Source organism: Podarcis tiliguerta (genome assembly GCF_965153285.1).
Source record: "Podarcis tiliguerta genome assembly, chromosome: 12".
Lineage (NCBI taxonomy): Eukaryota > Metazoa > Chordata > Lepidosauria > Squamata > Lacertidae > Podarcis > Podarcis tiliguerta.
This window is the reverse complement of record NC_139545.1, coordinates 56,644,568-56,657,169: the sequence shown is the minus strand read 5'-3', so window position 1 is coordinate 56,657,169 and position 12,602 is coordinate 56,644,568. Positions and strand designations below refer to the sequence as shown.

The window sequence follows — 12,602 nt, the reverse complement described above, 5'->3', positions numbered from 1 at the left end:
GCCCCATTAACTAAAGTGGTGTTTCAGGTTAAGAACAGTTTCAGGTTAAGAACGGACCTCCGGAACGAATTAAGTACTTAACCCGAGGTACAACTGTACTGGACCGTAAAGAAATACCTTTAAAGGTTGATCTTCTATCTGCATGCCGACACACGTAATTTAGCATGCCCTAGTTACTGACATAGGGACGTGGGTGGTGCTGTGGGTTAAACCACAGAGCCTAGGACTTGCCGATCAGAAGGTGGGCGGTTCGAATCCCCGCAACGGGGTGAGCTCCCATTGTTCGGTCCCTGCTCCTGCCAGCCTAGCAGTTCAAAAGCACGTCAAAGTGCAAGTAGATAAATAGGTACCGCTCCGGCGGGAAGGTAAACGGTGTTTCCGTGCGCTGCTCTGGTTCGTCAGAAGCGGCTTTGTCATGCTGGCCGCATGACCCAGAAGCTGTACGCCGGCTCCCTCGGCCAGTAAAGCGGGATGAGCGACAAAACCCCAGAGTTGGCCACGACTGGACCTAATGGTCGGGGGTCCCTTTACCTTTTTAGTTACTGACATTAGACAAGTGCTCTTGCTATATTGCTATAGTTGCTGGCCACCCACAAGCCTATCAAGAAATACAAATAATAATAATAATAATAATAATAATAATAATAATAATAATAATAATAATAATAATTTTCCTGTATTAGTTTTGCTGGTTTTATTGCTTTGTAATGATGGATGTTTAGGCATGTGTGTTTTTTTTAATGTTCTGTGGATTTTAGCTTTGCTTTATCTTCTGCTTTATTTGCACACTATTCTTTCAGTGGTTTACGAATCCTTCTAAATAAGTAAATATAAACCATACAAGCATGGCAGGATTTAAGCATTGTACCTCCAGGGAACTTTGCGTTCTCCACTGGGAATAAATAAGGCCGGAGGAGGGGGAGCAGGGTATTATCAAGACCCCCCTCCTTCTTACAAGGAGATGTGTCTGAATTTGTGATGGGAACACATCCGTCATTTTATTTTATGTATTTATATGCTGTTCGTCACCAGAAAAGTCTGCGGACCCAGAAAAGTCTGCAAGTGGTTTACAAAAAGATAACAAATATAACAGAGGTGTTTGTTTGTGTGTGTCTGCGTGTTATATACACCCAGACACCACAATGTCTGTACACCCCTCCCCAGACATCTTGGAACTGTAGTTAAGGGTGCTGTGAATTGTAGCTCTGTGCAGAGTAAACAGCCGTTCCCAGGATTCATTCTATGCATACTTTAATATATGGTGTTCACCCTGCCTAAAAGACACCAGTGCCGTATGAAACCATAAAATCCCAGCAAGGCAAAAGCATAGCAGCTCAATTGAGGGTCCTGGAAAACAGAGAGAAAACAGGTGACTTTCCAGTTGTCATTTGAAGCTCATCGCACTGGTTCCTCCCATTTGGCAAGGGAGAGAAAGTTCCAGAAGGTTTTCCCTACCCCAGAGAAAGCCCCGCTTCCAAGATACCATAAAATGATAGTTACAGGTAGGTAGGCGTGTTGGTCTGCCGTAGTCGAAACAAAAAATAAAATAAAATCCTTCCAGTAGCACCTTAGAGACCAACTAAGTTTGTTATTGGTATGAGCTTTTGTGTGCATCCACACGTCTTCAGATAGGTTAGTTGGTCTCTAAGGTGCTACTAGAAGGAATTTGGTTTCATAAAATGATAGTTTGCCAGTGATAGTATACCGTATTTTTCGCTCTATAGGACGCACCTTTTCCCTCCAAAAATTAAGGGGAAATGTGTGTGCGTCCTATAGAGCGAATGCAGGCTGCGCCGCTAAGCCGAAAGGCAGAACAGGGAGACGGAGCGCTGCGGAGGGCTTCGTCTTGCTGTTCTAGCTTGGGGACAGCTGTGCGCAAAGCCTCTCCAGGGCAGCGGGGTGCCTTCACCCCGCTCTCCTGCAGAGTCTAGCAAGGCTGTTCCCAAGCCAGAACAGCGAGACGGAGCCCTCCGTCTCGCTCTTCTAGCTTGGGGACGGCTGCACGCAAAGCCTCGGCAGGGCAGCAGGGCGCTGCGCTCCAAAGGCTTCAGGGATCTTTGAGGCTGGGGGTGGGGGGAACCAGCGCTTCCCCCCACCGCCAGCTCCACACGCTCGGGTGAATGCACCTTGAACGCACCTTGTTTTAGAGGGGGAGAACAAGGAAAAAAATATTTTTTCCCTGTTCTCCCCCTCCTATGGTCCGGTGCGTCCTATGGTCCGGTGCGTCCAATAGAGCGAAAAATACGGTAGTTAGCAGAGCCCAATCAAGTCTCTCAGTCTTCATTCTAGGCATTAAGGCTCTTTCCATGTCTTTGTCAAACAACCATAAATATACTGGCAAATCCTATTAGCGGCTTTGTAGCTGTAATCTTGTCAGCTTGTGTGATCCCCTGTTTTGACCTTCACCTAGCCTATCGGTGCTGTGATCCTGCGCAGTGCTGGATCCGCATCTCTTGGCATGTAACAATATAATTGTTTAGAATGGGTGAAAGCGACCGTCCCAGAGGCATCCAGTGACCTTCATGGCTGAGAAGTTCTTCCCAATCCAATTCCAACCCTTGAACACACCAGTAGAATTACTAGCATTAAACGCAGGAGCTCAATGGCATTTGATTAAGATAGGCCCTTCTTTCGCGATCCGATGCCTTTCAGATGTTTCGGGCTCGGCCAGCACATCTGGGGCTGATGGGAGACTTCGTCCCAAACATCTGGAGGGCTCCAGGTCTGGGGATGTGTGTGTGCGCAGGGCAGAAGCGGCCCTTGCAGCATTTTCTCGCGGCTGGAATGTATAGATTTCACATCGCGTCTTCTGAACTGGTGGACTGAGAGCCTTCAGGCTTTGCAAGGCTGCCAGCTTCCTCCCTTTGCCCATTTGCAGAGCTGCCCGTGCGATGCAACTCGAAGACTTTGCTTCCTCTCGCAGTCCCACTTCTGCTTGCAACTGCAAACCTGCCTTGGTTTTTCCTCACTGTGCTGAGAACGTAACGGGCAGAGCTTTGAGCTGGTGAACAGGCCTCCTACACCGCCTTGTAGGAGACGGGCGGCTGAAAAGGAGAGCCTGCCCTCCTCTGTTCTGCTTTGGCGGGCTGCGAGTTTGTTTCCTGGGCCCCAGGCCAAGGAGAGAAACGGAGTTTGCCAATTTGCGTTGCCCTCTTAGCAGCAGACGAGGAAATGCTGTTACCTTTAATCCTTTCTGCAAAGGAAATCTGGGATTATGGCTGCAGCAGAGTTTGACCGGCCTTGCTACATGTGCAGACAGTCACGGAGGGGGTTCCTTTTGGGTGACTGGAGTTCTCTGATCGCTGCTTACCAGGAGCTCCTTGCTTGCTGTCTGTCTGTGGCCCTCCTATACTGCCCTGTACAAAACTGGAGCTGTTTTCTGGTGTCAAGTGGGATTCAGTCACCTTCAAGCAATTTCAGGCTGCGCTGTTACAATTTTATTTATATATCTGCATTATTAACAACCCAAAAGTTCAATAGCAGGGTATTGCACACACACACACACCCAAAGACACAAAGCAAACAAACAATCACCAATAAGGGAAATAAATGGTGCATAAATCATGACATCCATATTTCCTGAGCTGGTGTGGTTGATAAAGAGACTCTGAAGTCTGAAGCACAGGGAATAAAATCTCACTTTGTGCTGTGGAGGTCTTGTACAAGAAACCCACCTCCCCACAGACCCACCCCAAAATAATAATAATAATAATAATAATAATAATAATAATAATAATAAAATTTTTATTTATTCCCTGGCCAGAGCCAGGCTCAGGGTGGCTAACGCCAATAAAATCACAGTAAAAACATAATACAGTGGTACCTTGGGTTACATACGCTTCAGGTTACCTTCGCTTCAGGTCACAGACTCCGCTAACCCAGAAATAGTGCTTCAGGTTAAGAACTTTGCTTCAGGATGAGAACAGAAATCGTTCTCTGGTGGCACGGCGGCAGCAGGAGGCCCCCTTAGCTAAAGTGGTGCTTCAGGTTAAGTACAGTTTCAGGTTAATAACGGACCTCTGGAAGGAATTAAGTTCTTAACCCGAGGAACCACTGTAAGGGGAAAAGGGGGGGGGGGGGAGAAAAAGAAAAAAAAAATCCCAATTTAAAATACAGGTTAAAATGCAGCCTCATTTTAAAGTAGCTGATAAATCAAGACCGTAAGGGGAGGGAAACAAAGGCCAGGTGGAACAGCTCTGTCTTGCAGGCCCTGCGGAAAGATGTCAAGTCCCACCAGGTTTTTTAAAAAATAATAATAAGGAAATTGCTAGGAAAGTTGTATTGTAACCTGTGGGATAATGTGTGCTTTGACTCGGCACCATCCAAGCTCCCTGCAAACCAGTCAGGTTAAACAGGTGGTCCGGAAGGAACCCATGAGTTTGGAATATCTCTTGAATATTCAAGAGCATTTTCGGTCTGACCCCTTGCCCTTTGCTCAGGCTGTGTGATCTTCTCCTAGGTTCAAGACCAGCCATGCCCAGCGACTCAGGAGGAGGAGGAGGAGGAGGTGCGCGTGCTGACTCTCCCTCTGCAGGCGCATCATGCAATGGAGAAAATGGAAGAATTTGTATACAAGGTAACTTTGGGTTGGCGCTCTAAGCTGGTGTTGGGGCTGTAGGCTTCCATTGCTTCAGCTGCAGAGCTGGCTATGCTATGTTCTCTGGCTTCCTTCCTTCCTTTGCAAGCAAAACAGGAGCATGGCAAATCGAGTTTGAGTTTGATAATAATAATAATAATAATTTATTATTTATACCCCGCCCATCTGGCTGGGCCACCCTGGGCGGCCTCCACCAAATATCAAAATACAGCGGTCTGTTAAACATTAAAAGCTTCCCTAAACAGGGCTGCCTTCAGATATCTTTTAAAGATAAGATAGCTGCTTATTTCCTTGACATCTGAAGGGAGGGTGTTCCACAGGGCGGGCGCCACCACCGAGAAGGCCCTCTGCCTGGTTCCCTGTAACCTCACTTCTCGCAATGAGGGAACCGCCAGAAGGCCCTTGGAGCTGGACCTCAGTGTCCGGGCAGAACGATGGGGGTGGAGACGCTCCTTCAGGTATGCAAGATCTCAAGGAGGGGTGGGGAATGTGAGAACCCCGGGATGTTTGCTAGGCCCTTGATGTCATGGACCGGCTGGACGCAGAGGAACAGTGGGAGGCAACAGCTGGGGAACCCCCAAGGGAAGGAGGCTCAGAGCCTGGGGAGTGGCGGTGGGGGCACAACGAGCAGTCAGAGGAAGAAGAAGGAGCAGGCTGGGAGGAGGAGGAGGTGTCGGAAGTTGAAGAGGCAACAGGGTTTAGTGAGCAGCAAGTCTGTGGCAGAGAGCAGTCCAGAATCGGAGGCAGAAGCCGAAGCAGGGAAGCCAAGAAGCAAAGAAAAGCCAGGCTAGCGAAGAAGCCAGGGAATCTCCCCCTCCTGCTGCGACCAACTCCCCATCCTTCTCGTCTCCCTGAACCAGAAGAGGGGTGAACAGCAGAGACAGGGGCATCGGCAAAGTCTCAGATTGCTTGGGAGGGATCAGGGAGAGGAGGAGATTTAGGCAGCTGTGGGAAGGTTGGGACCCTCATTCCCCACAAGTGCCTCATAGGGGCAAGATCTACCGGGACGAGTTGCTGTGCTCACTAGGCCTGGCCTAATGAGTCAACCTTGTTTCCTTGAATAAAGAGTTCACTTCATAGCTGACCTCACTCCTTTCCTGACACTTGACCGTTGCCATCCGCTGGGTCTTGTGGAAGTTAGAGAACATCTATTTTTTTTTTTTTAAATATTTTTTATTGCTTTGTTTTCCGGAGTCAAGATACATCGTCAATAATCCAACAAAGACTGTTTTACAATAAAAAAGAAGAAAAGAAAACAGAAAAGAAATAAGAGAAAATTTCATTTTCCAGATCTTTTTTCATTATCCTCTGAACTTCCCCATATCCTCCATCCCTGTATTTTTTACAATAAAAATTAAATAGCAAATTGTTACCTTGTTTCATATGTTCTTATAGTTTCATCTAATTATTCACTTTAAAAATTTAGACTTTTCTCAATCATAACCCGGTCACAGTCATATCCAAATTTCAATATTGAGGCATATTTTTCTCAAAACTTAGCAAATTCTCAACATTCAAATAACTTATAATGTTTTTGTAGATAGTCCTTAAACTTTCTCCAATCCTCTTCTATCGCGTCTTCTCCCAGGTCTCGAATTCTGCCAGTCATCTCTGCTAGTTCCATATAGTCCATCAGTTGTGTATGCCACTCTTCCAGTGTGGGTAACTCCTGTGCCTTCCAATATTTGGCTAAAAGGATTCTTGCTGCTGTGGTTGCATATAGAAAAAAAGTTCTATCTTTCTTTAGCACTCTCTGGCCCACAATGCCCAGGAGGAAGGCCTCTGGTTTCTTCTGAAAGGTATATCTGAATACCTTTTTCAACTCATTATAAATCATTTCCCAAAAGGCTTTCACCCTCGGGCATGTCCACCAGAGGTGAAAGAACGTTCCTTCAGCCTCTTTGCATTTCCAACATTTATTATCAGACAGATGGTATATCTTTGCAAGTTTGACTGGGGTCATGTACCACCTGTACACCATTTTCATAATATTTTCTTTTAAGGCACTACATGCCGTAAATTTCATGCCGGTGGTCCATAACCTTTCCCAGTCTTCAAACATAATGTTGTATCCAATATCTTGTGCCCATTTTATCATGGCTGATTTAACTAATTCGTCTTGGGTGTTCCATTTAAGCAACAAGTTGTACATTCTTGAAAGCACTTTCGTCTTAGGTTCAAGTAGTTCTGACTCTAGTTTTGATTTTTCCACCTGGAAGCCAATTTTTTTATCTTTTTTAAAGATCTCTAAAATTTGGGCATAATGGAACCAGTCTCGCACACTTCCTTTCAGTTTTTCAAAACTCTGCAACCTCCAAGTATCACCCACTCTTTCTATTAATTCACAATATTTTGCCCAGCCACCCCCCATATTAAGTATTTTTATGGCCTTAGCCTCCATCGGTGATAGCCACCTCGGAGTCTTATTTTCGAATAAGTCCTTATATTTAGTCCAGACATTAAACAACGATTTCCTTACAATGTGGTTTTTAAATAGTTTATGAACCTTTACCTTGTCGTACCACAAATATGCATGCCACCCAAAAGCGTTGTTAAACCCTTCCAAATCAAGGACATCCGTGTTTTCTAACAAAAACCAATCTTTCATCCAGCAGAAGGACGCGGCTTCATAGTACAGCCTTAAGTCCGGCAGGGCAAATCCCCCTCTTTCCTTTGCATCCGTTAATATTTTAAATTTTATTCGGGGCTTTTTGCCCTGCCAGACAAACTTGGTAATGTCCCTCTGCCACTTTCCAAAACACTCCACTCTGTCCACGATTTGGAGGGCCTGAAACAGAAACAGCATTCTTGGCAATACATTCATCTTAACTGCTGCAATTCTTCCCAACAAGGAAAGTTTCAATCTTGACCAAGTATCTAAATCTTTTTTAATTTCAGACCAACACTTTTCATAGTTGTCTTTGAACAAGTTCAAATTTTTCCCAGTCAGATTAACCCCCAGGTATCTCACTTTTTTTGTCACGTTCAATTCAGTTTCCTTCTGAAACCCATCTATTTCTGAAGGTGTCAAGTTTTTTACCAATACCTTAGTTTTTTGTTTATTTAACTTGAATCCCGCCACCCGACCAAACTCAGAAATTAATTCCAAAGCTCTTTTTGTACTAGGCACTGGCTCCTGTAATGTCAATACCAAATCATCCGCAAAGGCCTTCAATTTATATTGTTTTTCTCCGACCTGTATTCCTTCTACCTGCTGGTCCTTTCTAATCAAGTTCAGCAGGACCTCCAGGACCGAAATAAATAGCAAGGGTGATAGGGGGCACCCCTGTCGTGTTCCTTTTTCAATCTTAAACTCTTCTGTCACCACATTGTTTACTATCAATTTAGCTTTTTGGTCTGAATAAATTGCTTCAATACCATTTTGAAACACCCTTCCCACTCCCATCCCTTCTAAATTTTTCTTCATAAATTTCCAAGATATGTTGTCAAAGGCCTTCTCCGCGTCGATAAATATTAAAGCTGCTTTTGTATTTAAATTTGTCTGTAATAGTTCCAAAACATCCACGATGTTTCTAGTGTTGTCTGACAAATGCCTGCCAGGGAGAAAGCCTGCTTGATCCTTGTGAATTACTTCGTTTAAAACTTTTTTCAATCTATTTGCCAAAATATCAGCAAAAATTTTATAATCCACATTTAGGAGTGAGATAGGGCGATAATTCTTAAGTTGAGTCTTTTCAGATTCTGATTTTGGTATCAACATGATGAATGCCTCTTTCCACGATTCTGGTGCTCCCTTCCCTTCCATAATTTGGTTGCATACCTCCAACAATGGATGGATCAGGTATTCCTTCAATGTCTTATAGTATTTGGAGGTAAGACCATCTGGGCCCGGAGATTTACCTACTTGCATGTTCTGAATGGCGCTTTCGATTTCTTGTTGTGTTATTTTATAGTTCAGGGTTATTTGTTTATCTTGAGTCAATTTTTGCAGGCCATAGCTTTTTAAGAATTCATTTATCTCGTTCTCTTCTTGATGACCTTGTGTAAACAGTTTTTTGAAATATCTCTGGAAACACTTTCTGATTTCTTCAGGTTTCTGAATACATTCACCATCAACCTCTAGGTTGGTAACAAAGTTCAATTTCTGTCTCTTTTTCAGCTGCCATGACAATAGTTTCCCACATTTGTTTGCCGATTCGAATGATCTTTGTTTCATCTGTTTAACCTTCCATTCTACTTCTTGATTTATCAATTTCGCATATTGTGCTTGATGGAATTTTATTGCTCTTAAGACTTCTTTGGATTTTGGGTTCAATCTCAACCTTTTCTCTCCTTCTTTTATCTTCTCCAAAATCTTGTCCTTTTTACCATTCCAGAGTTTTTTCCTTATAGTATTCTGCTGTATCAGAAACCCTCTCATAACAGCTTTACTTGCGTCCCAGATTGTTTTTTTCTCCACCGAAGTATTCAAATTAATTTCAAAATAATCCTTCATCATTTTTTGGGCCTTCTTTACAATCTCCTGATCTCTAAACAAAGAGTCATTCATTCTCCATCTAAAGGATCCAGTTGGTGTGAGTCTCAAGTCCATTTTCAGAGCGTTATGGTCGGAGCAAGTTTTGGGACAGATCTCTATTTTTTTGGTCTTAGGTGCCAGTCCTCTAGATACCCAGATTTGGTCGATTCGTGTCCAAGAAAGGTGGGCCTCAGAAAAGAATGTTCCCTCTTTACCTAGAGGGTTCTTTATTCTCCAGATGTCAATCAAATCCATATTGTCTGTAAGTTCAAAGAAAGTCTTTGGTAGTCTGCCATCTTTAGTCAAGTTTTGGTTTTGTGACTTATCCATATGTGTGGAGACAACTCCATTCATATCTCCCATCAAAATGATGTTGTTGTAATCAATATAATCCAGCATTATCTCATGCAGCTTCTTGTAGAATTCTGATTTCCCATCATTTGGTGCGTAGATTCCTACTATCAGGAATTTTTCTCCTTGAGATTGTATTTCAATCGCCAAAATTCTTCCTTGTTCATCTTTAAAAACAAATTTTGGTGCTAGGCTCTCCTTTGCATATATCACTATTCCTCTTTTCTTTACTTTATCTGATGAAATAAATTCTTGGCCTAGTCTCTTGTTAATTAGTACTCTTCTGTGGAGCCTAGTTACATGGGTTTCCTGTAGACATATAACGTCTAATTGTTCCTTCTTCAATATATGAAAGATTCCTTTCCTTTTTTCAGGGGAATTTGCACCGTGAATATTCCAACTGAAAAGCTGCAGAGACATCCTGGATCAGTTTGTCAGCCAATGGGTTTGTCTCCCTTGTCGTCTGTGTCTGGAGGTGGGTCTTTTACGTCGGGCTTGGGGAGTGCCCAGACACCTGCGGTTCCTTTTCGAAGGTCTTCCCCGTAGTCACTTAGAAACTTATCTTGCTCCTCTGCCGTTCTGATTCTAACCTTCTTCCCTTTCAAGTTAAAAGATAGTCCTTGCGGGAATTCCCACCTGTAACGGATTGAGTTGTTTCTCAGTAGTCTTACTAGGTCTTTATATGTAGTTCTTAAATCCAACAGCTGTTTTGGTATGTCTCTGAAGATTTCTGCTATTTTTCCCTGTACCACCAATGGATTTTTAAAGTGTAGGCCAAGTATATTATCTTTTTCTTGCTTGTATCTCAAAATGATCAAGCAATCTCTTGGTTTATCCTTCCTGGCCGCACTTCCCAATCTAAAGGCGGTAACAATTTTAAAGTCCTTCTCTTCTGCCAAACCCCAGAATTTGGATATTTCTGCTGTCAAAAAACCAGCCAAATCTTCCTTTTCTTGTTCTGGGATATTTCTAATCCTAAGGTTGCTCTCCCGATTTTTCAGTTCTGCCATAGACAGATAGGCCTGTTGTTCAGTAATCTGTCTACTCAGTGGTCTTACTTCCCCTCTTAATTCCTCTATCCTTTTTTTATTTTGGTCTGCTTTTGTATTCACTTCTTCGACTAGTCTTCGATTTTCCGTCGCAGTCTTTTCAATATTACCTATCGCCTGTGTGTTTTGGGCAACTTGGTCTGTCAATTTATTAATTGTAGCTGTCACTTGATCTAATTTAACCGCTTGATCATCGGCCTTCTTGTTTAATGCAGCCAATTGCTCCAGTATTTCTTTAGAGACAGGGTCAAGCCCTCCTGCAGCCATGTCCTCTAGAGCTGGCTGTTTAGATTGTTCTTCCTGCAGACCTGTCACAATTGGGACAGATGATCTACGTGCCTGCACAGGCAAAGTTGATTGCAATAGTTCAGTCTGTTTAGCTTTCTTACCAGCCCTTGTTTTTGCTGCACCACTCATTCCACAGCTGTCTAGGCTTCAAGGTCAAATTGTAAATCCCATGGGAAAAGCAATCCAAAAGGAAGGTAAACATCCAAGCATAAAAGTTCCAAAACAACCAGCAGTTCTCAGAGGCTGATATTTCCACAATCCAGCAGGGGGAGCTCCCCAAAAGTTAAGGAAAGATGGAATTTTCCACCAATAAGTTCCCAAATGAAGTAAAATCCAAAACAAAGGGGGGACCCTCTAAGTTCACTTTAAACTGCAGAGAGTATGAGTTCTTTGTCAGAATATGTGCAACGGTTCCTTTTTTATAACTTGCAGAGTAGCCCAGTAAAACTTTGTATCTCTATGCACAGTCACCACAATCTGATGCTACTTTATGTCCAGGCAGCTCGAGAGCTGGGTCTTGCAACTTTGTAATCCACACAGAATGAAGGGGAATAACACAGTCTCTGTCCACTTATAACACAGTTCTAACTTTTCCTTAACTTTCAATTTATCAATTCCGAATTTGCAGAGTAAATTCCATCTTCTTTTAAACTCCTTTCAGCGCTTCAACTTTAAAGAAGCTTTGCTCAGTACTTTAAACAGGGACGGAAGACTGACTTCCTTTTTAGCGTCTCCCGTTTTCAGCCAAATTGCAGAAATTTGTTGTTCAAATAGAGTCTCAGATTTTCTTACTCACGAGTATGTAGTCTCAAATCGATTGATCATAGAAGAAAGGTCAGCGCTCATCAGCAGCAGCCGCGCGGCTTCACTTCCGCGGAAAGAGCGATGGATTCACAGCACCGCTACCCCCTCCACGTTCCGGAGCCCCTTACGGGGTCCCTTCCACGTTTCCGGGGTCGCTCTTGGTACCCGCCGAATCCCACGGCCACGGGCTCACTCTACCCGTGGTTTGTCTTGCTGGGTCGTCGCTGTGCCGCAGCGCACGACCCTTTTCCGCGGAGCCCCTCTTCAGCGACTGAAGAGGACCGCCATTGCTGTTTCGCGCCGCCTCCGGAAGTCCGAAGTTAGAGAACATCTAGAGGCCCCCTTCCTCCTGCCCAAGAGACTCCTACAAGCTTTGGCCAGTCAAGCAGTTCCCTGGAAATAAAATAACGGGAGGAGCTCACAGCTCTGTCCAGTTACGAAGCCTCGCAAGTTTGAAAAAAGTAGTCTGTGGTTCTTCCTCCAGAACAATCCCACCTCTGTGTGGCCAGACTTGTTTTGGAGGCATCAAATCCACTTCTTCCTGATTACTGGAATTAAATTTTTAGACCGGGACGGGGAGCCTTTTAAAAAAAAAAAAGGGAGGTGCGAGGAAGTCGAGGAAATAAGCTAATGAAAGATCTGGATACAAAAATTTGGATTTGCGTTTTTGTTTTTTGTTTTTTTATGTTGCATTGTTGTATTGTATTTTTTTCTTTTTTTGTTGTTGATGTATTGTTTGTTGAATTTGTATATTATTTTTCTTTTACTGTTTTTCTTTTATAAGTATAAACTATTTAATAAATTTTTATTAAAAGAAAAAAAGAAAAACAATACACAAATTCAACAAACAATACATCAACCACAAAAAAAAAAAAAAACCCGGGACGGGGAGCCTTTTCTGGCTTGAGGGCCACACTCCTTTCTGGGCAGCCTCCCAGGGGCCACGTGGACCAAGAGGCAAAAATGGGCAAGACCAGAAGCAATGGTGGGCAGACATTTGGGTCACATTCATGCCCTGCCCTCCCTAGCCAGAGCC

The 12,602-nt window shown here is 43.7% G+C and overlaps 1 protein-coding gene and 1 long non-coding RNA gene across 4 annotated transcripts in view; one reads left to right on the top strand and one right to left on the bottom strand.

Annotated features, from left to right (window-relative positions):
- LOC310661168 overlaps positions 1-12,602 on the bottom strand; it is a 213,560-nt gene that overhangs the window by 50,890 nt on the left and 150,068 nt on the right. The gene's annotated exons all lie outside the window — the stretch shown is intronic.
- LOC310661006 (adiponectin receptor protein 1) overlaps positions 1-12,602 on the top strand; it is a 42,549-nt gene that overhangs the window by 12,792 nt on the left and 17,155 nt on the right. For all 3 annotated transcript variants that reach the window (XM_083406720.1, XM_083406719.1, XM_083406721.1), the window contains one exon: positions 4,460-4,576. In XM_083406720.1, coding sequence (XP_083262846.1) covers positions 4,460-4,576 — 117 coding nt within the window. The remainder of the gene's footprint in view (positions 1-4,459; positions 4,577-12,602) is intronic.